This window comes from Haemaphysalis longicornis, unplaced genomic scaffold, assembly GCF_048455015.1.
Source record: "Haemaphysalis longicornis isolate Haplotype H1 unplaced genomic scaffold, Haemaphysalis longicornis Haplotype H1 scaffold_101, whole genome shotgun sequence".
NCBI classification, from domain to species: Eukaryota; Metazoa; Arthropoda; class Arachnida; order Ixodida; family Ixodidae; genus Haemaphysalis; species Haemaphysalis longicornis.
The window spans coordinates 26,373-52,367 of record NW_027526205.1 but is presented as its reverse complement, the minus strand read 5'-3'; the positions used below and the strand labels follow the sequence as shown (position 1 = coordinate 52,367).

Here is a 25,995-nt window from a genome sequence, read left to right as displayed (position 1 = left end):
GAGTAGTTTAACCCCTTAAGTGCTTTATTTTTTTTTAGAATTTCCCGACCAAAAGTGCCTATTTTTTTTATTGCTGATTTCGAATCTGATTGTACTAAAAAGTAGCTAGTCGATGTTGAAAAAATATTTGTACCCCACATTTAGCCAAATCAACACAATAAAGTTTATTTCTGAAGAATACATAGGAAACCAGCTACCTGCTGCTAACAAAATTAAAAACTTTATAAATAGAACAGTTGCAGATGCCACATCTTTCTTCACTTGTGTAGGCTAAGCACCTTTGCAATAGCAGGAGTGCAAGGAATACCCACATCTCTTCCTTTGTCACTGGTACCCATTTTTTGAGGCGGGAGTGATCACTGGGAGGAAAGCATTTCAACGTTTCAGCCGCTTTGCGATTAGTTTAGTCTACCACAAATGATATAAGTTCGTTGTCCAGAAACTGCTGAATCTATTCCATAATGTCACCCGGCGATGACAATATGAAAGTCTTGCCTGGAATGGTCAAGAGTGGAAAGGGATGAGGCTTCATAGGAAGATTTTCCACATAAAGCAGGATCCACTCGCGAGCACTCGCCATGTTCGCTTCCCCGCTGTCTTCGTCATCACCGGAGGAGCTGCTCAATTCACCGTCATCGCTGTCTTCACTTCCAGAGACAAGATAAACAACTGTATCCGAATCAGCATCACTTGAAGAATATGACGAAAATGAAAAACTTCTTTTTCTAGTTGACGGGCCAGCTATGCATGGGTCGGCGCCACCGCGCGCCATCTTTTCATAAAAAAAGCGCGCCTTGCCGTAGGAGAAAACTAATTCGTCGAGTAAATGCTGCCATCTAGTGGATGGCACGCAATCTAATCCGCAGACGAGCGCTTCTCGTCCTGAACAGTATAGGGCAGTTCCTATTCCGCTAAGACGAGCTCTGCTCGTCCAAAGCAGTTTAGTAACAGTTTGGGCAGGACGAGCTCTGCTCGTCCAAAGCACTTAAGGGGTTAAAAGTTATTCGATTTTCCCCTGACGTCGTATTGCGACGAAGGGTGTTGAGCGCCGGGTGCAGTTCTGTTACTGTAAAAGGCTGGTCGATGGGACACGGTGGGAAGTCTCGGCGTGGAAGCGCAGAAGCAGGAATGTGTGGGCTAGGGGGGTACATGAGTAAGCGCAGGCCCTCTGCTAGTGTGTTAGGATGTTGCTTTGTCGAAAGGAGGACGCGGGGAACAGGTGGACCGGTGAGGAAGGTTGAATGAGCGAGCGGAGGAGGGACCAAGCCCGTTTGGTGTTCATTGCTGGATTGAGATAGCCACAAAAATTCCACCAATTTGAGCAAGCCAACTGGTTCGCGTAGGTCTGGGCTTCTTGTGTGAGGATGTTTATTCGACAGCGCAGGCAACGGTTCGCTTTGTTCCGGCGCCAGCGGCGAATGAGTGAGCGGCGCGTCCCAAAGGTGCACGAGATGGAGGTCTATGAAAGGGGCACCGGCTGTCGGGGTAACATATTTAGTGTGCCGATCATGATTCCGCAGGAGGGCTCGAAACCAAGCGTCGGGTTTAGTTAGGTCAATGGTGGAGAGATCCGACAGACGGAAACGATGCCAGTCGGTGAGAGCCACACGAGATCCCGGACGAAGTTGGACCGCATATACGGTAAACGGATTTCAATAGTAGAATGGTCGCTCCCTAGGTTTTTGTGTAAGTGCGACCACGAAGGGTTGCCTGGGCCATGGAAGAATGACAAGTCTGGGGAGGTGTCATGTTCGACAAAGTTACCGAGGCGGCTTAGGAAGGCGGGATCGTAGAGGAGGCAAGAACGGCCCTGTGAGCCCTTTTGATGTCGCAGCAGATAATGCAAACAAGAGGAGTGCAGCCACTCTTGAACTGTCATGGCATTGAAAAATTTCTTTCCCACACTCTGTACAGTTGGTCATCAATGACGGCAAAGATATTGTTCTAGTTCTGATTGTACTCTACAAGAAAGCTAAAAGAATTGTTTTCATTATAAGCATAGCCCAAAATGACAAGAAAGGTTCTAACGGTTGCGGAAAGAACATGAATAAATCGCATTTTCACATCATTCAAGTTTTTGAAATAAGAATTAAGAATAAACTTTCAGTGTTGTCAAGGCTATTGGAGCTGAAAGTTACAATTTATATTGAACTTTCTCCAAAAGATGGACATTTTGGTTGTTTTTGTGCCTCCGAATGGCGTCATAAAGGGGTTACCTTGCAGCTCTGATGCCATTAAAAAGCAGCGACCACTCTTGGCGTGGACAGCGAGTCCGATACAATTAGCTCAAGTTCTCAGATTATGTTTTCTCTTCATTCACCTGAAAAAAACCATGCCTCTGTGTTTGTTGCCATTTTGGCTGTCTAAACACCCCTTCCCTTACTATAAGTTAGATCAAATAGCATGCCTGGAAATGTTTTAAGTCCCTCCATTTAAAGTGATTCTATACAATTAGGATACTTGAGTAGCAAACTGGGCAAAAAAAAACTGGCTTTTGCAGAAGTGACTAAAATTTGACAAATCAACCCAGAAACACCCACAGAAACTGCGCTTCAAGATGCGACTCCTTCCACATCAACGTCACCATTCTGGGAAGACTTTGACAATCTTATCAACCAACGGCGTACTTTCCTGTCATGTCCACAGACATCAATATAAAATTCATCAGCTGCCATTCACTTAATCGTAGCGTCTCATCCTAAAACTTTTCTGAATATTTTACGTCCTGGGAGTGAGTATAAACATCTACGTTTTCCACTTACGTATGATGTACCCGTCGTGCCGTGGTAAAAAGCAAAATATGCTGATGACATTCACACGCACGTCGTTGGTGTGATAGCGCAAAAAATTTGTTTGTTTTTAACTTTTGAAATCGTAACCCCATAGAGCGGCTGAAGTAAACGATTTTACTTTGGGCCACCCTCTATTATGAGTTAGTGAGTAAATAACAATGTGGCTTCCTGATAACTCAGCCTCAAAGAAACAGTGAAATTCAAAAAAACACAACGTTAACAATCAGAAGCGAAGTAGCTTGTTTGCTTGTAATACGAAATAATACACAGATTAAAATTACTGAAAAAAGTGAGTAGTGCTTCGTGCGCTTTACGGCAATAGTTGGGCACCGCGGCAGAATCATATTTCAGTTCTGAGTTCCAAGTACCAATATTTCTATTTCTTCATTACGCGAAAGCATAAAACCGCCTTGAATAACTTCTTCGAATAAATTAAAAAACAATTTTCAGTTTCAATGAACGCAGCTAGCAGAAAGTTGCAACTGTGTGGGGAGTCTTTTGAGTCACAACAGCCAGGCTAATTTATTTCAACGTGATACTACGAAAACTGCTGAGAATACATAATGTGTCGAAAACAGCATGGTATCACAAGAACACAAAGAAATATAGCAAACAGGACGAGCGCTTATCACCTGAGATTCATTTAAAACGAACAAACATTTATACATAAAGTAACATCCAAACTGCGCGTGCGCTATCATCAGTATATACTGATGATAGCGCACGGGCTCTAAATACTGATACATGTAAAAAGAATACGCTTGCTCCTACAATCAACAACAACAAAGATAATCCATCTCTTTTTTTGTTTCAACAAACGGAGGCCTGACTAACGCCGTTTTCACCTAGCCTGCTTATGTTGAAACCCCGGTTTATTTCTCGCTTGAACTGATTGGGATAAAGGGACAGTACGCCAGTTTTATCAAATTGGGCTGCAGGATTGCGAGGAACACAATCAAGAGTGATCCAACAAATAAGTTGTAGTTGTACCTTTCAAAAAATGAAAGCGCTCTCTTAAACGGACGTTTAAACGTGGGGTCGAGCCTAGCAGCGTAAGCCCCACCACATAAGAAAGGTATTTTGCAAACATCACAAACGCAACATGGGACATGCTTATTCTTGTGCTTAACAGACCATTTGTCGGAACTACCGAATTCTGTACCTTGCTTCCTTCTGTCTACTAAGGCGCAAACTCTACCTAGCTTATTTGGTGCCGACATCCTAACCTGCACCTCATATAAAAAAGTAACCTTTTTAAACTTCTGATTGGTTCAATGAAGGTATAGAACTACTTTATTTGTCTCTAGTTCCATTCGCGCGCCACGCTTATCGCACCCTTTTATCATTTTCCAAGCTCATTACACGTGGACGCCAACTCAATAGTTTGCAAAGCTGCTTCTTTTAGTTTTTTCACCTGTTCTTTAAAACTTGAGCTCATTGAGTGAAGGCACGATTTTTACAACACTGAACACCGTCTACTAGGTTATTTACGAGTTGATTGGGGCGAGAATTGTAGTTCGACGAAGACTTTACGAATCTGAGCGCGAATTTCCAGGAAACATGGGTTTGGCCGAAATTTAACGAAAGGTCCATAAACTGGATACAGGTTGTTTTGGTGGCTTCAATTATGGACTTTAGGCTCATGTTCTTCTATTTTAATGTCTGAAGTGGGGCCAGTTGGTTCATTATGAACTGAAGCAAAACAGCGCGAAAAAACGAATGAGAACACACACACAGCGCTCGTGTGTGTGTTCTCCCTCGTCCTTCGTTTTTCGGCGACAGCGCTCGTGTGTGTGTTCTCCCTCGCCCTTCGTTTTTTCGCGCAGTGCTCGTGTGTGTGTTCTCCCTCGTCCTTCGTTTTTTCGCACAGCGCTCGTGTGTGTGTTCTCCCTCGTCCTTCGTTTTTTCGCGCTGTTTTGCTTCAGTTCTTCTTTTTATATGCCTTTAGATATCCACGATACTCTGGAGGATAGAACGCTTTTCAACAATTAGTAAATGATCGTCTACATACAAAACAACGTTTTTACCATCACTAACCGATCTTTATCCAACCACGATGAACTTAACTAAGTAAAATATCACTTAACATCGGAGCCGCCTTAGCACCGATGCCAACACCAGATTTCTGCACAAACTATTCTTCGTTGAAACCGACATAGAGTTCAAGCAAAACGAATGCAACTCACGAAAAGACAATTATTCCACTACTATTTCGGAAAGCCAATTTATCATTGTCGACTTTTATAGATTCTTCCACTGCAACCAAAAGATGGTTTTAAGGCAGTGAATAATATATATCCTCAACATTAACGTTAAAGGCTCCAACATTTGCATGATGCTCAGTCTTTTTTTTATTTTCTTGAAAGCTACGCCTACATCTTATTTGTCGGATCACTATCGTTCATATTCTTTCCGCCTTTCCAGCCCCGCGTTCATAAAACGGTCTTACTGCGTCGGCATTCAAATCAGCTCAAGCGATAAATAATAGACGCTTTTAACATAAGCAGGGTTGGCGACAAGTGCTTTAGTGAATCCTCCGTTGGATAACGCGATAAAAATGTAGCCTGGCTTGATTGGTTTTCAACGTAGGAACAGGAGCTTCTCTTTTTGAATCTCTATCAGTGTTTGGTGTAATAGTGATTAAAACGCGCACGCAGTTTTGATGTTAGTTTATGCATAAATGTTTCTTCGTTTTCAATAAATCTCCGTTGATAATCAGCGCTCATCCTGTCTGGCTATTTTCTTTGTGTTCTTGTAATACCGCGTTATTTTCGAAAACGTGTCTCAATACCAACTCGCCAAATTTCGCAACCTGTTACTGAGAATACATCCCCGGTCGCTACCTTATCTCTTGTTAGTAACATCGATGTGCCGAACCACACCAACTGGGCAGTATTTCATCGATCTCGTTCGCATATAAAGTTTCCGTAAATCGTGAATGGTCCTGTGCTTAGCTTCACTGGGATATGCATTTCGTGTATATCTGCTAGGATCACATTCAAGCGTGCCATTGTCTTGTGGGCATGTCATGTTGCCGCAAACACATTACCAACCCCAATAGATTCTTTACTTTGAAAATTAGAACAAATGCGTTCATAAGTACAGCCAATCGCTTTCAGAGCCAACAACTAAAAGCATATTTTAAATCACGAAAGACAAGTAATGCCAATGATGAAAAATTAACGTGCCATTACGGCCTTCTGAAAGTTGATAAACGGCGAACCTATGTAGCGCACAACATAGAGGTGATACATAGCTTAGGTAAGAAGTACTAGGCACTTTTACTTGAGTGTCAATGGCGGTCATTTCTTACAAAGGCACATATATACACGATCGCAAATTAATTTGACAGCACTAATCTTGAACATAGTACCCATTATAATTAACTAATCCGCTCACAATGCATATCCAAGTGATACTACGTACGAGCTTGAGTTTCAAATCATGTTTACAACAGTGTGAGAGTTATGCGGTTACAGCTTGCTAAAAGTACACACACCGACGTGTTCAGTTTTCCATGTGGTACATGGGAGCCTTATAAGGTACCCTTTGCTTCATGCCCTACGCCATGCCTTCACATAGACATATATCTCCTACTAGAGCAGTAACGTGCTTTCGATTTGGTGGTAAGACTTGTCTTTTTGCAGCTGGCTTTCCAACAGTATGTTATTCCGCGAGCTCGCATACCATAAACTCTCAGATATCAGCCGCACCAGCTTTGCTTAAAAGGTTTCAGAATTTGTTTTTCCTCAGCATCTTTAACACCACCGGCGAGTCGCGTAATAATCTGGTAGACTCTGGACAGTTAGATGTGGTATCATATTATTACTGCTTCTAAAAAGCGAGATGTTGAAAAGTTATTTCAACTTGCTGAACGAAAATTCTTGAGGTCACTTGCAACTACATTCAATTCTATTAAATACCCCCATTCCTAAGCAGAAGCGTAATTTTTGTGTGGACGTTAGTATGAAAGGCATATAACGTACGTCTCGAAATGGTTCACTTTTGCGAAAGGGTACAGTTTTGGAAAGTACGGGCTCGCTCCGTTAAAATTTAGCGATCAACCTATCATCACATGATGATGAAACGAAAGTCGTAGTTGCCTGGCCCCAGATACCACTTCGTAATACTGGCCTGTAATACTGAAGTCGTAATGGGAGAAGAAAATCTCTGTGTCGGAAAAACGGAATGTGCAACCGCACTGCTTGCAATGTGGCGACAAGTGGGAGCTTGTAGCCCCTTCGATTGAATTGTAATTTCTCTTAGTCGCACGTTAAGGCAGCGCCCAGTCAACTTCCCACTTGTGGCCACATTGCAAACACTGCGGTTGCAATCCGACACTTCGATTTTCTCCTCCCATAGGAACCAGATGGCCAGGGAGCTGGTCGAGGCAACGCACATTATTAATTGGTCGACGGATTGCGTGTGCAAGCCTTCTGTTTTACATGAAAAAGAGATTTCTTATCTGGGCATAGGTTGATATGTATGCTTTATATTCTGTACCGCCCGTGTCAGCAGTTGGGGTGTTTCTTTCTCCGTTTTTTCTTTTCGCGCATGCTTCATGAAGATGCTACGTATGTATATAATTTTGTTTTTTAATAAAATCAGTTGTAAGTACGCGCTTGTTTCCGTCTCTCCCTCTCCATGTTTTCGTCCAGTTTGTGCTCTTACCCGCCGTGGAACATTACCAACTAGTCCAGCTTACAGCTCTCCACGCTAGCCTGCAAAATTCTTCTTTAAAATTCAGCCTCCAAGCATCCTACTGAGCTACTCTTGTTACCGGCACATATGTGACAAGATGGCGCAGTGTGGGCTCATAAGGCGGCACGAGCATTCGTCTCCCGTGTGCCTGACAAAGCCACTTTTTGTCAAGGAGGTTATTCCGCCAGGAACTCCCTCACCACTTATTTGGAGGTTACTGACCACTTTCGCTCTCCCGCCACACGCTACCCCCGGCTCACACATTTCTAACTCCTCGGAAGAAAGGCTGTGGTGCCTCCTCTAAACTGAATTGCTTCCAAACCGAGCTCTCCTTCATGAAATCCACCAATCCACACGTACAGCTCTCCCTTCTGTTTACACTGTGGCGCTAAATTCACACTGCAACACCTCGGAGAACTTCAAGTAGGACCGCTTTCCCTACTACCCGAAAGCTGATCCGGGGTTCTCAGTCCGACCTTGTCGTTCAAACCTCCTACTATACCTGAACCAGAATTCCCTGTGCGAAGACCTCCAGCATTTGGTCCTCCAAGATTTGCGGTGCCGCTTCCTCCACTTTGGGTTCCAGCAACACTGGACCACCCGTCTCTGGCATAGCTGGACCCAACAGCGCCGCCCCCAAAGACACCAGCCGAACTTCCTCCAGGACTTCTGCCAACACCTGGTTGGGGGATTTGAACAGGAAAATTTGGATACGGTTGCTGAGGTGTTGGTGGTCGTTGTTGTGACTGTGGTCGCGGTGATGGCTGTAGCAGTTGTTGTGATGGCTGTTGTTGTGGTTTCGGTAATGATGCTGGTGGGGTTGGGCCTTGTCTCCCGAGAGGGCTTCCTGTAAGTAACAAACAACAAAAAAATTTTGTTGCCACATTATAAAGCAAATTGCGCGTATAATGCGCTGATTTAGCTATACAAATTACGCTTGCCCTCACACCGAACTGAAAACTCATTGATAACATCAGCACCAACTTTAGAATTTCTTTTTAAATACGCCGGGGTCCCGGATGTTTAAATGGTAGACCCATTCTAAACAGGTCAAGATTCATAAAAATCACTGCTAAGTGTGTAAGGTGAGAACGGCATACATGTTGATATCTGCACAGAGTAAAGGTTTAGCACCAAGAAATGCATTACAAATTCCTGTGACAACGCTTAGAAAATCAGCAGATACTGCTTGCATTGGCCTTCGTTTGCGCATACTGGTTGAACATCGGGAGTGAGCGTTATCATACCGAAGCTTTGAGCCTCTTACTGATGGTGTCTCTAGTGCACCCAAAACGCACTCATCAGAGCCAACCTCTGCAATAATAATTTCGATCGCGCGAGGAGAGAATAAAAATGAAAATTTTTTTGGTGGTCGGTATTGAACCTTGGTTCCTCCCCTTATGAAGATGACGCCTGCCCGATTTCGCCATTACGGCATGGTCGAACCAGTTTGGAATTAAATAGGGGTGCATGGACGTGAAAAATTATAAAATGCACCCCTCCATCGACATACGACGATGGTTGAACGCTAGGGAAAGCCATGGAATGCCTGTATCGGTAAAACGCTGTAGATCACAATTGTAGTGTAGGAAACCGTCCCGATAAGAAAGAGGTGTTCGCATACAGAACCCAGATCCTTAGGCCATACTCTCGACCAATACATAGCATGCATGTGACACCACAGCCCTTTCCAGAGTACTGCGTTCGCCTTTTGCGGTGTTTTTCCAAATAACAGTGCCAGATTTGGCAGCCTTCGAGCATGCAAGCATTACTCCAAGAAGGCATCCACAGGGACGTCAGTGGAGGCTATGAACAGGAGATCGTCATTTCAAGCTTCGCGTTCCCCCATCATGATCGTTTCGACAAAAGGGTGGTTGATTTTTTAGCGTGGCTAATATAAAGGTGCGCTTACTTCTGGGTCTCTCTCCTTAGAAAGCATTACTTTGATGTGTGGCTCACATTATTCGCATCACTGCTTTCTTAGTTGAAAGTTTATGTATAAAACGAGAATACAGAGTTTCACGACACTATACCTGTCCTTCATCGCATACAATTCCAACATTTTACCCCTTCAGCTACTCCACAAGATGAACTGTTTGCGCCATAAATTGCGCTGAGGACATGAAGCTACGGGACTTTTTATTCACACACCTGCAATATTTTTCTAATATCTAGTAAAAGTTTGCATCATTGTGTGACATTGTTTAGCAACGGACACTCAATCCGGAATGTTAGGTGGCTCTTCGAAGCCTAAAGAAATAGTCTTCATGACTAATTGCAACAATGGTACACGGAAATATAGTCATATTTTTTCTGCTTTTTGACTTAAGCACGAATAAGCCGAATGCCGAACTCAAATTAGGTTTATCAGTTCTATCTGTTCTATGCGGCGAATGTATTCCTTTGTCTGAAGAATAAGCGCAAGCATGACAAAACCCGCAAAATTAGAAGGGGCAACAATTATAATAGCGTTTCTTTAATCGCTGTCCACTTATTTGCAGCAGTGGGAAATGAAACCACGGTACTACTTCGCTTTTCCACCTTTATACTAGCACGTACAAGTGCGTGTCTTCAAGTATCCGCGTGTCCCCTTTTTGGAGACGATAGTCGTCCTTGAACTACTTAAACGCAGAAATTTTGGTCTGTCTGTATGTATGTCTCTGTCTGATTGTGACTCAATCAGCCACAGATGTGACTCAATTCAGCCACACGGCCAAAGAGAAACAGAAACTGCGCAACAAGCTTATATACTCGTAGCCAAATCTAAACGTTTAAATCCGATGGTAATGTTTATAATTGTGAACATTGTTGAACAGGAACGAGAAATTTCGCAAATATAATGCAGAAAATAAATTCGTGAGCGATATTTGCAGTGCGCCTTTATTATAAATTCATGGATGATTGGTTTTAGCGACAGTCAATGGCAATCTACATCAACTGCGAAAACCGTTCCGTGCTGTTGCCCGCGCTATCTGGCGGCATTTACCAACTCAAACGGGAACAGCAACAAAAGGTTACGCTAGATAGGTTCCACGTTCCACTTAGAACGCTCGTCGAGTGGGGCAACGGGGTTCTATAAACGTTGTAGTAGGGTGCCTCGATTCACGCACGTCTCTAACGTACGGCAGCGCTGGCATCCAGGCACCTGACCTGGGGCAGTAGAACGGGTAAATTTAAATTGACTTTAGCAAACCTCTAGCGTGCTACCTTGGGAGGAACGAGACGGAAGAGGAACACCATGAGAGGTGAGCGGGAAAGAGAAGGGAGGCCTTTACTTGACATCGCTGCTGTCCCAGCCGAGGGCGGCACGTGAGGTCATGCGTGAGATAATGGAAGCCTTCTTGATAAATATTACGCATAATTGCGTGAGTGACACATCAATGGCTTTTTATAAAAGAGCGTTTCAATTGTTAAAGCCTTGTCTTTAGGGTTGACGACGAACATGTGCTTTCTTGGCGTTTTGCACATGTATGTTCGGCGCTTGCGCCAATTTGTCTTATATTTTGGGGCGTAAGCGCTTGAATAAATTAGTTGTTAGTTGCGCTCGTCCTGTTGTCTCCTCTTTGTGTCTTCGTTCCGCGCATCCTCATGAAGTTTTAAGTATGAGACCAACTAGCCCGCCAACAAACCTTGCAGTCCCATCTTTCTTTACATTGTACTAAGTTCCGCGGATGTATACCTAATTTTCCCGGGACTGAAATTTTGTTGAGGCAACGAGAACAAACGCCCCGCGAAATATGGAAGCGTTCGACATAGCAAAAATAGTAGAAAAGTGTGTCTTCATACCCAAGAGATCGCATCTCTGCGTGGGCCTTGACTGTAGCCGGTGTCGCTATGATTGCTTTATCTTAGTGGCTTTTGTAAACCTGTTTTCTTCATGCGCCATTTTTTACGGTTTTGTGTTAAGTGTTTATATTCAGCCTTTTAGATATTAAATATTAGTCTGTAGACCAGTGGTTGTCCTAGCGTTCCACTTCTTTTGTCTTTGTTTTTCAAGTTTGTGCTGGTTTCCTCCAAGAATAAGTATTTCTCTCCCCTGCCGCCCATCTCTTCCCGCCATCGGGCCGCTGCTCCGTGCCGGGCCCTTGCGGAAAGGAGTGTAGTTCGACCTATAGCTCACAAGGTCAAAACTGGCCACCCTACGAAGAGCGCCCGAAATAGCGTAGTGTAGCTTTCGCTACAAAAACTGGCACGATGTTTCCAATTGCCAGCGAAGGCACAATACACTCTGCATTTTAATGCCAGTCGTGACGTTAGCGCATAAGTGTACAACATTTCTATATTTGAATTCCCTCACACCTTAACCGAACACGTAGGAGAGACACGGCGTTTTATTCACAAAACGTAGCCTGCAACATTTACTATCCGTTTAGCTGCGAGAAGAGCTCACGTACTGATTACCGCCTGTCACTAGAATCAGAGTTGTAATAATCCTGGTATGAGGTGAATGCTCATACTTAGCGGTTTTACGATTCAGTATATGTGGGCCGACATATCTTTTTGCGCCTGTGAGAAGTGTTGCTTGAGTATGCTCCTTCTGAGTCAATCTCTTAACACACTCTCTTAATCCCTTAATAATGTTATGAAAGAAATTTGAATTTTTTAGGTGTAATTCACTTTCACCTTCGTAGACCATTTCAACAAATTTAGTGATTTTCGATAGCGGTGAATCTAAGTGTCTAAATCTACCACCCTACTCTAGGCAACACAGGGTCATCAGATCCGCCCAGACGACCTTGGACTCTTATCGCATAAGCTTTTCTTATTAGCTATTTCTATCTTAACGTTAGCGAGTCGTTGCAAAAAATAGTTTCTCATTTACACAACACTCACATTCAGCTAGCCTATTGAACAAAAAACCGTCACTTCGGAATTTCCAGCCTCAGCGCAGCAACAGTCTCTCAAATTTGCTTTCACTTCGGTGCAAGTTCAAACAAATCGCTTTGACAGGATTTTTTTTACTCCCGTGGCGTCTCCTTCAGATGCCCCGTGGCAGGCACTATGCTAAAGGTTCACGTTTTCAGTTAATAGTTTCGTAATATGGTGAAGTAGGCTTATCCGCCCCTCAAGGCTCCCGATTCTTGGCCTACTCCCGAGCGGGTATGTGCCACGAAGACACCCTAACTACAAATTCTTTCCCCCAGTGGTACCATATGGTGCCATACAGTAGCGTGTAGGGCTTCTCCCAGGGTTAAAACCGAGTATGATAACTTGTGTTTATTCGTATGCTCTTTACCGCAGTGGCCCTTTCTCGACCACGCAACAATGACGACACTGAAGAAGGTTTTCGCATGCTTTCGCTTAAATCAGCAGTTCCTACTGTTGTATCCAGCCGACAGCTAGGTACTGGTAGAGAATCGGGTGCTTAGGGCTTTCGTCTTATTAAGCGGTTTTTACGGGCACAGCCATCTAACAGTTAAGTGATGAGCATATTTAGGTCTGAAGGGTTATTCATATATTTTGATGACACAGGTGGGATTGAAACACTCGGAAATAAATTCACGCTTTTTGATTGATATCGCACATTCGACACGTAAATGGCTTCCTGCACATGTGCACCTTGCATGTATAGGGCATGGGAAGGTAATCTTTTCCTTCAAATGGAACCCCTTCTCTAGCAGATTTGTAAGGTCAGATGCATGCATGCATCGGCTTCGTGCTCCTGGATTCCAAAAATTTACTGTCAACGCAATGTTATCCATTTTAGCAAACCAGAGCACAATGTTTTAATGCAGGTGATTGCTATCCCATCGTAACACTGGGCCTTTTGCCCCAAGATGACATTGCTCCGAAAAAATACATCAAACAAGACCGGTGATTGTATACATGGCAACCGCTACAGAACACCTTTAAGACCAATGGGAAAGATGTTCGATTGATTCAAAAAATCTGTCAAAAGTTTCTATTTAGTCACATTTGCCCCGAACACGCCCTCAGTTCACAAATAAATTGCACTGAGACTTATTACGCGTACCAGTTTATTTGTTGTTGCTAACTAAATATCCATGAAAGTGCATTCAAACGTACCTAACTGAAATTAAGGCGGTCGTCCACTATCACTTCAGTTCAGCCAAAGTGCTAAAGTTGTGAAAGCACTTAGTTTATTGCAGTGCTCGGGTAAATAGAAAAGCCAAACTGCCTTCCGTATCATTCACGGTTTAAGATGTGCACTGCTGTCTCCAACTCATCCCCAGCATACCGCCTATCGGTAGGAAAAGTCACCTTCAAACGGAAGGTTTGTTGTTGTTAACTTAAAGCACCATTCTTTGAACTGAAGCTGATGATACAGAACTCAGAGATTTTGTTGTCGCAAAATCCACCCTTTACCACTACGCGAAAGGTACCAAGAGCGAAATAAAAAATCACAACAACACAATTTTTACGCCTGCAGATGTCTTAAGCCGCATTCCTCTCTAAATAACTGCATGACGCTGGGCGGATCCCCACCAAAACGTTTTGTCACCTAACCTTGCGCGTCTCTGGCTATCTAAAATAGCCCCACTAAATGAACCAGGCATAGAAACACCTTTTGTAGGGCCGTTTCCCAACACTCGAAAGCCTACCGGTCATTCCTAGTCCGTGCTGGCCACCAAGTCCTCCTGCAGTCCCGCTGAAAGAATTGGCTGCACCAAAGCGTCCGTCATGGTTCCCTCCAAGATTTTGGGTGGCACTGCCATCACCTCGGCTACCGCGAAGACTGGACCCCGGGTTGGTACCAACGTTTCCACCAAGGTTTTGCCCAAAAGCAGCACCAGAGTTCCCTCCAGGGATTCCACGAAGGCCTTGCTGAAACCTTTGATCGGGTAAATTCGGTAGTTGTTGCTGTTGTGGGGCCAGCGGTGGTTGTTGTAATAGTTGTGGTGGCAGTTGTTGAGGTGGTCGCAGGGGTTGCCCTTGTTGTTGTTGTTGTTGTGGCATTCTTTGCGTTTGCAATGGTCCCGTGAGGCTGCCTGCCGTTAAGAAACAAATAACGCGAAGACGTTGTCGCAACATTTTGAAACAAATTACAAAATAACGACCACAAAATTAAAAAAATAATGTCAAATAGACACCACTTGGAAAAAAGCCCTGGGCGTATGAAATATTAGTAACCCAAATATAAGACATGCATAAAAACTTTAGTTATATTGCAAGTACGCCTATAAAGCTGTATTAAGCTTATTCGGAAAAGTAAGAACTTGCAAAACGACATAAGGGTTATTTCAAGGCATGTAAACGTCTCTACCACGACCGCGCTAGAATTTAAGTGATTGAAAGGGGTAGGTCCGATAAATACATGGACAATTCTTGCAAAAAAAACTCTTAGGCCAGCGGATTTACTACGCACTTCGCCCTGGATTTTAAATAGGGCTTTCAGATTTGTGGCCAGCCTTATTTTGTGTAAAGAAAATAACAAGCCGCACCGGAACGCCTGAGGCACTTGTTTTACTTGGCACTACCGGTTTCAAGGGCTTGCAAATAATTTGCAATAGAGCTTCAGTGTTTAAAGGTCCAGTGAAAGGCTCTAAAACTGCGGTTGTAACGCGCGCATGGTCTGTGATACCTAGAGAAAGGGTCACTTTCTTTTACCCTAAAATGCATATCATTCGCGAAATAAACAGTTGTAAAGACCTAACACGACTGGCACGATTTCACGGCTATGACACCACGGTAATATTTATGCAGAGCCCCAACACCCAAGGCGGCATCTCGTCTGGCACTACGAACACTAAAAAATTGTCTTAATCTGATATTTTTAAAGGCAAACGGCATGCGAATACTAACAAATATTTTTATTTGGCTCATCAGTTAAGCGTTCATAAGCAAAGGGCAACCGAATAACTCATTTATGTTATGTTTTATAAATGTGCGACATGTCCCCTATACTCAACAAACCCACATCATTTAACATACCCAACACACAGACAGCTAGTTAATTAGACATAAATGTTCGCACACGGACGGGGAAGTGAAAAAGAAGATGCAGGGCAAACCCTCCATGTGTGCAGTTTTGCGTCTTAGTATGAAGAACCAACTAACCCAAGAATCTGATCATTTTTAAGTTAAACTTTCTTAGCCTGCTCCTCCAACAACTTTCAACGGCGACAAGTCCAGCCAGAGTTTCTCCTGGGATGTTATTGAAACACAGACTGCTGTGTCGCTTGGCTCGTCTTGTACGTAAATAAACAAGGCTTAAAATGACAAAAATTAGAAAACGACTCACAGAGCACTGATGTTAAAACACAACATTCTCAGTTATTCCCACTGCCCGTTTGACTGCCCGCTTACCTGCAAATCCTTGTTTCGTTCCCTCTCCTATTATTACCATGCACGTATGCATATTTGGCATCATCGTCAACTGGCAACGGCATTATACTAACAGTCACACAGGCATATTTTGCCTATCTTCTGCATCCCAAAAATAAGGTCTGAATGACCAGAATTATCTCGCAACCCTGCGGCCTTCTTTCAGAGTCAGGCCACACTTTTGTAGACCTAGAATCCTACCTCCTCTCTTTTCTCCTACCTGCTACCTCCTCAGCTTTTCATCACTTTACTACTAGTATTGCTTTTGTAATCTCATTCTAATCTTTCCGTGGCAATGTTCAAGTGTTACATTTCTCCAGCTTTATTTTTCTAGCGATAGCCAGCCCGTACACTGCGATTATTTCCTTTCTTTTTTCTTCGCTCACTCACTTCAGCCTTGATTAGTAGCCCTACTAGGGCTGGGGCCTTGAGGCTAAGAGTTTCGTTTTGGCTCCTGTATAACGCTTAAGCAGAAGAGTTAACCAGCGTTGACAGTACAAAAGCCAAAGTAAAACGCTCTTCCGTATTTATAGGTTCAGAGGTTGCAATCTTAACAAAATCATACAATAGAGCAATTTTTAAATGGTTAGTAGTATTAGTAAGACTCTGCTTTTTAAAAACCAACTAAATAAACGCATAGGACGGCGATTCTGGCGGCATATCATTACATTTTGTATTGATTATTTCTAAGTTTGAGTAACTCACGTTGATGCAAAAAAGTTCAAGAAATTTCTTTTAATTCAAGTAATCTCTAAGCTCTAATTTAAATTTAAGCATTCTGTCTACGTATCACCGAGATATATCACAATAGCAAGCGAAGCAAACCGTAGAGCGTCTGTTTTGGTGTAGTCATTCCACTGCAAGATTACTAAACAGAAAAGTGTGCTCACAGCTGATACAGAGAAACTTCCGTGTCTGAAATGCATGCGCCAGTTTTTGTAAAACTTAGAAGATATTTGTGGTTCAGTAAGTTTCTGAAAAGGACCACGAAGTTATTACACCCGTCTACAAGAAATCCAGCGCAGCGTTCCTAACCACGAATGCACGTGGTCAGGTTAAAACATCGTTTTCACTGCTAACTTGACTCTTGAGATCTCTTTACCCGTACACACGCCCGTTGATTTGCATAAAATACAAGCCACTCAGGGTGACGCTTACACCATCACATCAGCGTCCATCCGTACAGCTACATGGTATCAAACTATGAAGAGCTCATTCTCCCGCTACTATCTAAAATGTTTTTGGATCAACTGTTAACAAGATTAAACGTCTGTGAGTTCTTGGGTTCACCATACATATTTTGATTTACTCTGAGTCTAGTGCTCTGCCGCAGTCACCAGCGCAAAAGTAAATATGAGGCGACCTTATCGGAGTGTCTCTGGGTGGGCTAGCTAGAAAACCTTACTTGTTCATTTGCCTCACTAGGCGTGCCTGAATGAATATGTGTCACACCATCTCCGGTTTACACATACTCCTGCGGTTACGTAGTGCATTCGGTCTTTTGCACTATGATAATCCCCATAACGCAGGCTTGATTCCATGTGCAAGCACAGGTCGTCCTTTCTTGTGCGTCCGAACTTGTTTGTTTTTTGGTTGATTATACTATCTCCCTATTTTTTTACTGATTCAGTTTATCCGCCGTTTGAAAAGCTTTGTTTTATACCCCTAGGCGGTATGGGCTATTTTATGAGCACACCAGAGTGTGCTTGTCTCAATAGTTCATCCACCAATTTATTACTGTTCGCCCTCTTAGCGCTTATGCAGTGTATATATAGTGGAATCTGTCATTTCCGACATCATTTGCTCGGCGGTGGATACTTTTGTACGCAAATTTTGTACGCAAATGATGACGATGAGGATTTTTGAAGCTTACGAGCCTCAGTTGCCACTTTGCCTAACTGCGTTAAAGCGACACTGAAGTGATTTGTAAACATTCCGGGATTTATAGCGCAAATTGTAGTCTGGAGATCATAGGCCATGTTTCAACCATTCGTAGCGCGTTTACGCGAATTTATTTAGTACGAAAATCAATTCGAAAATACTGTCCTTCTCTCTGCATCCTCGCCTATTTTCTGTGCCGTTTTTGTGTGACGTCAGGAGGAGATGACTTGGCTTGACCATTGACTGAGCTACTGCACGGCTCATCGACCTTGCGGCAGTGTCACTCTGCCCCACGTTTAGTACGCCGGCCGCCAACGGGGCGTCGCAATTCGCTCGCTCAGTTGAAACGAAGCCAGGACATGTGCACGTTTGTAAATGGTGACTGGGCATTTTTTCACTTTGTTAGTTTGTACACTGTATCTAGCTTCAAGTCAAGGTCACTCCACACAAGCGCTGCACAAGCGCGCATGTGACGCTTCTCTGACTGGTACGCTAGTACTAAGGCCACCTGAAGGCGGCAGAAGAGTCAGTGAAGTCAATATAGGTACTAAGGAAACAAAATCAACTGATACTTTCACTGTACAGCGTAAAATTAGGGAGTGCGAAGCAGTTTTTGCGCTTGGAGAACAAGCACAGCGGTCAGCAGCACGACCACACATCTGCGAACGTTTTTCTGTTTAAAAAATGCAATTGCTAGACATGAGATGTTGTAGAAATTTAGGGGATGCTTACTGCACGAGCGCTATACAACAAATGGTCACCTAAGCTGCTTTAAATGCTAAAACTAAATAAAAGTGTAAACTGGTTATACATTATATACCTTATGTTTCCAACGCTGGCAGCGCTGGCCTGTGTTCGTATTGTCTGGACCGCTAAGAATGGTATTTTGCAAGTCACAAGTTCGAATCCGCGAGGCTACATTGTCTTTTTGTAAGTTGACTTTTTCTGTTTCGGCCGATGTTTTCTATACTGAGTTTACCATTTTTTGGGCCGTAACGTGCACTGCTCCACGAGCGAGTTCGCAGAACACGCGCAGTCTGACACTGACGCGCCAGCGAGTCCTCGTTGGCGTGCTGTTGCCATAAGCACCACTTGCTTGCGGGCAGTGGGCACAGGCCAGAATCAGTAGACCCTCGCCTTGGTGCGAACACGCTTTTTACGATACAGGCTTGAGTGAGGCAAGCTCCAAAATATGGGGGGAAAGCGCATGTCATTTCAGCGTCTCCTGGGATGCGGAGGGCGTTCATCCACTGCGTAGGCCTCCGCTAGGGATTGCGACGATTCCAAACCGTCCTTGAAGGATTATCTTAGGCATTTTACAGCCGACAACATGTCAGAAGTGCAGTGCGACGATTACTGCGATATTGAGAATGCCCATCCAAGAATAACGTAGGATGTCAAGCATGTTGTTTTACAGAACCAAAACCGAAGCTTGTTTGAATGCGAACCTTGGAAATCGTCCAAACAAGGTGCATCTCATCCTGTCGTCACAGCCTTTAGTTGGTGCGGCCGCCACAGACCGCGCATGCTAGTTTTTCATCTTCGCGCTTTACAATATAATTACCTACTTACGAACGGTATAAACGATAAAAAATGTGTTAATTTGAGCCAGCCTACGCAGTGCAAGCAAAACCGGGAGCTTGACAAATTTACTTCAGTGTCCCTTTAAGGAGACTGGTATGTGATTTTCTGCACAATAGTTTGATTGTTGCCAGACATCTAAAAAGTTTCGTATACCTTCAAACAAATTTGTTTGTATAAGAAAACATCCAGCCCACCTCCTTCACAGCTGCTCTCAGCAAAATTTTAGTTCTGAATTTCTAAGGGCGCTTATTTTTTGGGTACGTTTGCAGATAGTTAAAAATCTCATTAATATAATGCTACACTCCAGCTGCTTTACAGATGAATGTTTATTGGACTACGAGATTGACATGAGAAGACAAATCTAGATTCAGGTAAATTGTTGCATCACGGGGTAACACCGACAGTGATGACGCACAAAAGTGACATTTTTGACAATTAAAGTGGAGAGTTGTGCGAGTTAGCTACTGACTAATGAACTCATACATCTAGCGGTCTTTAACACAGTATGAAGAAGGAAAAGGCGCAACGCACTACCATGGGTTTCGTCTGTTCCTTCTTCGTCCTATGTTAAAGTTTGCGAGAAGTATGAGTTCATTGATATTTTAGAGCCCTATAATACACATGTATTACTAGGCGTAAGTTTTCAAGCTTTATTATAAAACCCGTACTGCATAAGCTTTCAATGCTAACGGACACCTGAAGTTCCCCATCTGTGTTAAGTAACTATGCGACGGATCATGCATTCGCACCGCGAACGTTTTACTCACCTGAACCAGGGCCCATTGGGCCACCACCATTGCCACCACTGAAGGAGCCAGACGCAGCACCACCTGCAGTAGTGCCACTCACTATACTGTTCGTACTCGGATTATTAACTCCGAGACCTGAGCCCACTCTTGATCCATCAAGACTCATACCTTGACGTGTACCTGGACCTTCACCATAGGCACGGCCGAAACCTCCTTGAGAACCTCGGCCAAATCCTTCTTGAAATCCTTGCCGGCCTGTATTGGGTGGCGGTTGTTGCTGTTGTAATGATGGTTGTACTAGTTGTGGTCCTTGTAGTTGTGGTTGCGGCTGTTGCAGCGTCGGTTGTAGTTGGGGTGATTGTGGTGGTGGTAGTGGTGGCGGCATTAGTGGCTGTTGGGATTGTTGAACTTGTTGTGTTTGTGGCAGTGGCAGTTGTTGTTGTCCAAATGTTCCAACAACGCCGGATGCTGTCGAAGAAAAAAAACGCAAACATTTCTTAGTACAATTTAAAACTAACTTTACAATAATGCATTCTATTTTGCGGATAGGAATGAAAGCAGGTGCAAACATTTATTACTCGACCATCACTTGCATTTTTGCAAGCTTGAAGTTAAAGAGCCTGCAGCTTCAACTTGCTGGCGTATTGCCTTATTTTGCTGTAGGTGTACTGTATGTTGTAGTTCATTTTTTGTGAAAAATTGCTGCCCGCTTATATATTATTCAGAGTTAAAAATGAACGCATTGGAGTTTAAAGGGAAGGAAGTTTATTATTTCCTTTACACTGCGCATGGAATTCGAAAGTCGTCTTTATAAGTCATTTAGAACGTGTAACAATTTGGGAAATGTACATCGAGTACTCCGCATACATTCTAATTATTTTTGTAGTATTATACTTAGTCAGCGGCCAATTTGTGTCCAGTGCAGGAAAAACGCTTTGCTGTCATAACAGATTGCAGCCGAATGCTGCAGTATGGTGGCTAGATCCCGTTTTGGACAGGGTACGCTGCTGTCCCACAAAACATCTGTAATATCATTGCACCCATCGTCCTGTCTAACTGGTAGCCAATGTGAATACATCTCGTTGACCAAAAAGAACTCTGAAACTGGGAGATACGTAAAATTAAATGGAATTTGTAATTCTCTCATAATGGTAGGCGGTAACGCTCTGACAGATAGCTACCACGAAAGAGCACAAAAAATCGGATGAAACCGGAATAGCTGAGACATGTTTTTGTGGTACTTTTTATGCTAAAAAAACATTTCCATTCGCTCTACTCTGTACGGGAGGAACGAAATTCACCGAAGCAGTTCCCTACTTCTGTGTCTTTTGTTTTGGAGCGCATTGCGGTTTCTCGTGGCGTTAACATTTCCATAGTTACTTCGAAAGAATACATAGCTGAAGTTACCGAGTGACAGACAGACAGACAAATATTTTTATTTGGGTGGCTCGAGCCCACAGGGTTAAAGCAGAGTGTCAATATTGCCCGGCAATGGCTGCCTCACCACCTAAGTGCCACAACGCGGCCAACGTAGCTTGGTGTTGGTCACGTGGCCTGATCCAGTCTTCATAGGAGAGGGCGCAGCTAGGACGACATTTTGCGCCAAGCTGATCTAGACACCGCAGTTCCAAAAGAGATGGCGGACTCTGGGGGTCACGTCTTTTTTGCAGGCGAAGCATTGGGCTGGTCTAGGAAACGCAGCAGCGGAACCACGCTTAGAGAGCGGAACCACCCTACATCGATGGGTTGTAGGTTGGGGTGCGTACTTCCGCAATCGAGGAACCACGTCGTCTGTATAAGCGTACCCCGACCGCGTCCGGTTGAGGAACACCTGACGCCCTCGTGGTAGACCAGAGGGCGGGGGGTAGTCACCAAGAGAGAACCAGTAAAAGTTCTAAGCATACCTTTATGCCGCATCACATATAAAAAAGGTTTATGACGCAGCGAATTACACGAAAAGACGTATTGGATGGTCTTCTTACGTGCTGTCTTAAATAGGAAATGAATCGAGATTTTTTGAACTCACAAACTGCAATCTATTGTTTTAACGGTAACGTCTGTTTTATTAGGTTATCTCTCACTAAGAATGCCAAAAAATGTGCTTTGTTTTCTATCTCTAGGTAAAGTTGTAAAAAAAGTTACATAGTTTACATCGCTTTTGATAGAAAAGGCTAAATAAGCAACATAGCCAACCCTAATGACTTCATTCGCCGTTTTCCCGGAATGCACTGAGTTCGAATGCGGTCAACACATACATCACATACATCACATACATCACATCAACACATTATTCATACATGTTTATGGCTGGTTACAATGTTAACACCAAAAACTTCCATGTGAGCTTTAAAGTATAACATTCTTGGGATAGTATTAGACCCGTTTTGGGGTGTGTTGGTGGTGCATAAGATTTACCTGTTTACACCAATGTAAACTTCTGCATCCAACCACATTACGAAAACAAGCCTACTTATGGAAGTGTAAGTTATAGCCTCAATCCCCGCCGTCAAAATAGGTGCGCAAAAATTAGGAGCGTAGAGGTTTACGTAAACTGAACAGTAGCTCTAGATTTGTTAATTCATACCCATTGTAATGTAGGGGTGGATGGCTGGCGCGAAGACAATAGCAGCGGATGATATGATGCTTCTTTGACTGGGTTGCTACAGTGAAGTTGAAACGCCATTTAACATAGCCACCGGGAACCGCGGATAATTTTGTTATATCTAGAATTTTGTAAATTTGGGCCTATGATTTTACAATCACTTGATTCTCTCTCTTCGTTGTCTCAAGAGAGGCGCATCCAAGACGCTACCAGAACATCGTGATTCCGGATGCCGCTGCGTTATCCTGTCGACAATTTAGCAATGCGCTAATAAATTGTCGTCGCACAACAGCATACCCGCAAAACACAGCGCGTTTTGTTTTGCCCTTTCCACACTCAGCTGAACGCTGTTGGATTCATATCCTTGAACAACGTAAAAGGGCTTCCTACAGCTTCCCTGCGTGGTGTTGTTGACGTCACTTTTATTCAACGCAATTCCAGACGAATTGGAAAGGATGATGAAATCCTTTCCATTCTAGATCGTGGCAAGCGTGCTCACCGGCACGCTGTGGTCTGCGGACACGAGACTGCCGAGTTTAACTCGTAGAGCTCAGCAAAAAAACAACATTAGACTCCTCGTTTTGTGTTCTTGCTTGAAGTAACAATCTTCGTGGCGTTCTGACGAAACGCATTCGAAATTTTCCATAATCTCCCCTAAAGCTAGCAATCCAAAACAATTACAAACTAGAAAACATATATACGTAATTGTGACATAGTAGTGTAACTAATGAAAGTTAATGCGTACGAATTACTGCGTTTGTGTGTACACTGGGATCCTTCCGTGAATTTTAGGCCTATGCTTTGTATAATACATAGGAGATGTATTAATGACTTTGATTTGTGCTATTTCTCTATTACGAATGTGCTATTATGCTTAAATTTTTGAACATCCGTGTTATTACGTACGCAGTAAATGGGAGGCTGAGGCCTTTGTCAGGCCACGTTCGCCTTTAGCCTCAGCCTCCCCTTGGTTTTGCCAAGAAATAAAATCAAACACTCAACTAATCAAAATTGCTGTATTTTTAACATGTCTGTTTCTCGAAATACTTCGTTAAATCAAAATTGACGCGGAATTTATTTCGTTATTCGAGTTCATAAAAGCATTCAGCCGTATCTTGCGAGATCGGGTTTCCTTAAACCACGCTTTGACTGTATAGTCAATGATACAGTGACGCTTAGTGATCAGAAATCAGACCTCCTAATTTGAAAAATTCCTGCCTGCTTACATATTTACCGACAGCGCCTAACCTGATCAATGAGAAAATAAATACTCGTAGGACGCTAAAAGAAAACACATATGCAATTACTTGCACTCGTTAGTCAGTCCAACCACAGAAGAAAAATCGTCGTTGCATTTGCTGAAGTCACCTGTGTGGTTCGGCGGTTGGTGTGGGTAACTTCCCTAGGACAAAGCTGGGTATTCGGCAAGAAATATTCGCGTATGAAATATTGGCGTCACGTATGTCTAAGTGGTAAGTTTTATTGCTCATGCAACTGAAAGTAAGAGCAAATGCTTCCGCTTTTGAACACCTTGATTATACCTGCTTGTTTCCAACGGATACCGTACCGGCGGCTACATTAAAACTGTGTTGTCAGTTGATCAACCGTAACTGAAACGTCATTTCGCAAAAAAATTACTTCCTCAAAACTGAATTACATGCGTTGCAAAACAAGACGTTTGATGGGGAGTGACCAGATTTTAGGGGGAATTCCAAGGTGTAGTAAGTTTCTGCAAAGTGAAATGTGACATCCACATCAATCCAGCCATACGGCTACAAAGGGAAGCTGGACAGCTCTCTCAGAAACTTTGCACTTGAAGAAAAATTCGTCGTGGTCTAGGCTTCGAACGCGAAACCACCACCTAATTAGAGCAGTTGCTCTACCAACTGAACTAACTATGAGGCTAGTCGTTCGTAGCGCGAAATCAAATTGATCAACAACTTGAACTGATGGACATGTTTCAAAAGACCAGATTTTATTTGAAATCTTCAATGTAGAGTACGTTTCTGCGCAGGGAAGTCTGGCATCCACGTTTTACGAGTGCCTCGCATTGTAGCTTCTGGTGCATGTTTCAGTGATATGTAGCAATTAACTATGAAACCTCCAGATAACACTCTGAGGACCACAGGCAATTTAACGTCGTTTTTTCGTTTACAGCGCAGCTTGTCAAGCCCGTTGCTCTGTCAAAGTCAGTTCTGGAACAATAGTTAGCACGGCTCTTTTCAAAACAAAGACTAGCGCAACCCGTGCAAGCGCTTTGTCTACCGCTGCTGCTAAGCGCGGTACTGTAGCTGAGGGTCAACGTTGCTCACTACAGAATCCACACTTGCTTCGAAAATAGAGTATTTTGTGAGGGACATGCATGCATGTCTGAACGTTTCTATGCTAAATGTATCGCAATATCAGGAAGAGAAGGGCAGTTCATTTTTGCATTACGTAACCTTGTAATTGTTCGCAAATTTTTTAGCACATGGTAATAGCGCTTTGTGTAACTGGTGACTTACCAAAAATATATTCAAAACAACACATTTACAAACACGGCACATTTGCACGCGAAGGCAGACTTCACTATACAAAAAACTCGACCCTATTGCTCCACCAAATGGAACGGGTGGGTATCCTGTCAATCCCGGCACCGCGATCACTGATTGGTACATGCAGCTTGGGACTTCTGTAGTCAAGCTTCACTTAAGTTGCCATTCAGTGACAAACCTCACTCGTACGTTGTCTTTATTATACGCGAAGTTGTACCTCAGATGTTTTCCTCTGCTCTCATGCACGCAATGCATTTTTGACACCTGTAAGCATCTAATAGGAATCACCATACCGGGCGCTCACAGCAGTATACCACAGTATGTCGCAACGCTAACGCAGCCGCATTGGGCGTGCAAGGGCGAAGCGAACCAATGACGGTAGCAGTGAAAGCGCAGGAACAGCAAAAAGCGAAATGGCCGGAAAGATATTTTTATAATAGTTTCCAATAATAATAATCAATCAATCAATCAATCAATCAATCAACCTTTATTTTCGGTGCCCAGGAACAACCCTAGGGTCTTGGTACTGGTACACCATACAAAAAAAAAACACTACAATTAAGACAAGATAACACACAAAAACTATATGTATGACATAAACAATAAAATAAAAATAGTTACAGAAATCTTAGAAAGCAAAAAGGAAAAAAAAAGAACAGAAAGTCAAAAAAGAAAAGGCAGGCTTAGTGTTGCAAGCCATGCCACTCGGCCAGCGAAACGTTCAGTAGATGTGAAAAATAGGAACTATACAAGCAAATATTGAATCAACATGACATAGAGTATACGTATGTAACCAAGGTTTTCTAACAACATATTAGGAAGTTCCAAAAAAAAAAAAAGGGGGGGGAAAAGCTTCAGCATTACCA

General features: G+C 43.3%; 1 protein-coding gene across 2 annotated transcripts in view; it reads right to left on the bottom strand.

Annotated features, from left to right (window-relative positions):
* The window catches only part of LOC144160520 (uncharacterized), a 79,676-nt gene that overhangs the window by 43,956 nt on the left and 9,725 nt on the right, over positions 1-25,995 (bottom strand). For both annotated transcript variants that reach the window (XM_077691787.1, XM_077691788.1), the window contains exons 2-5: positions 20,162-20,461; positions 20,012-20,074; positions 14,057-14,443; positions 7,996-8,340 (exon numbers count right to left, since the gene is read on the bottom strand). In XM_077691787.1, the coding sequence (XP_077547913.1) occupies positions 7,996-8,340; positions 14,057-14,443; positions 20,012-20,074; positions 20,162-20,461 (1,095 nt within the window). The remainder of the gene's footprint in view (positions 1-7,995; positions 8,341-14,056; positions 14,444-20,011; positions 20,075-20,161; positions 20,462-25,995) is intronic.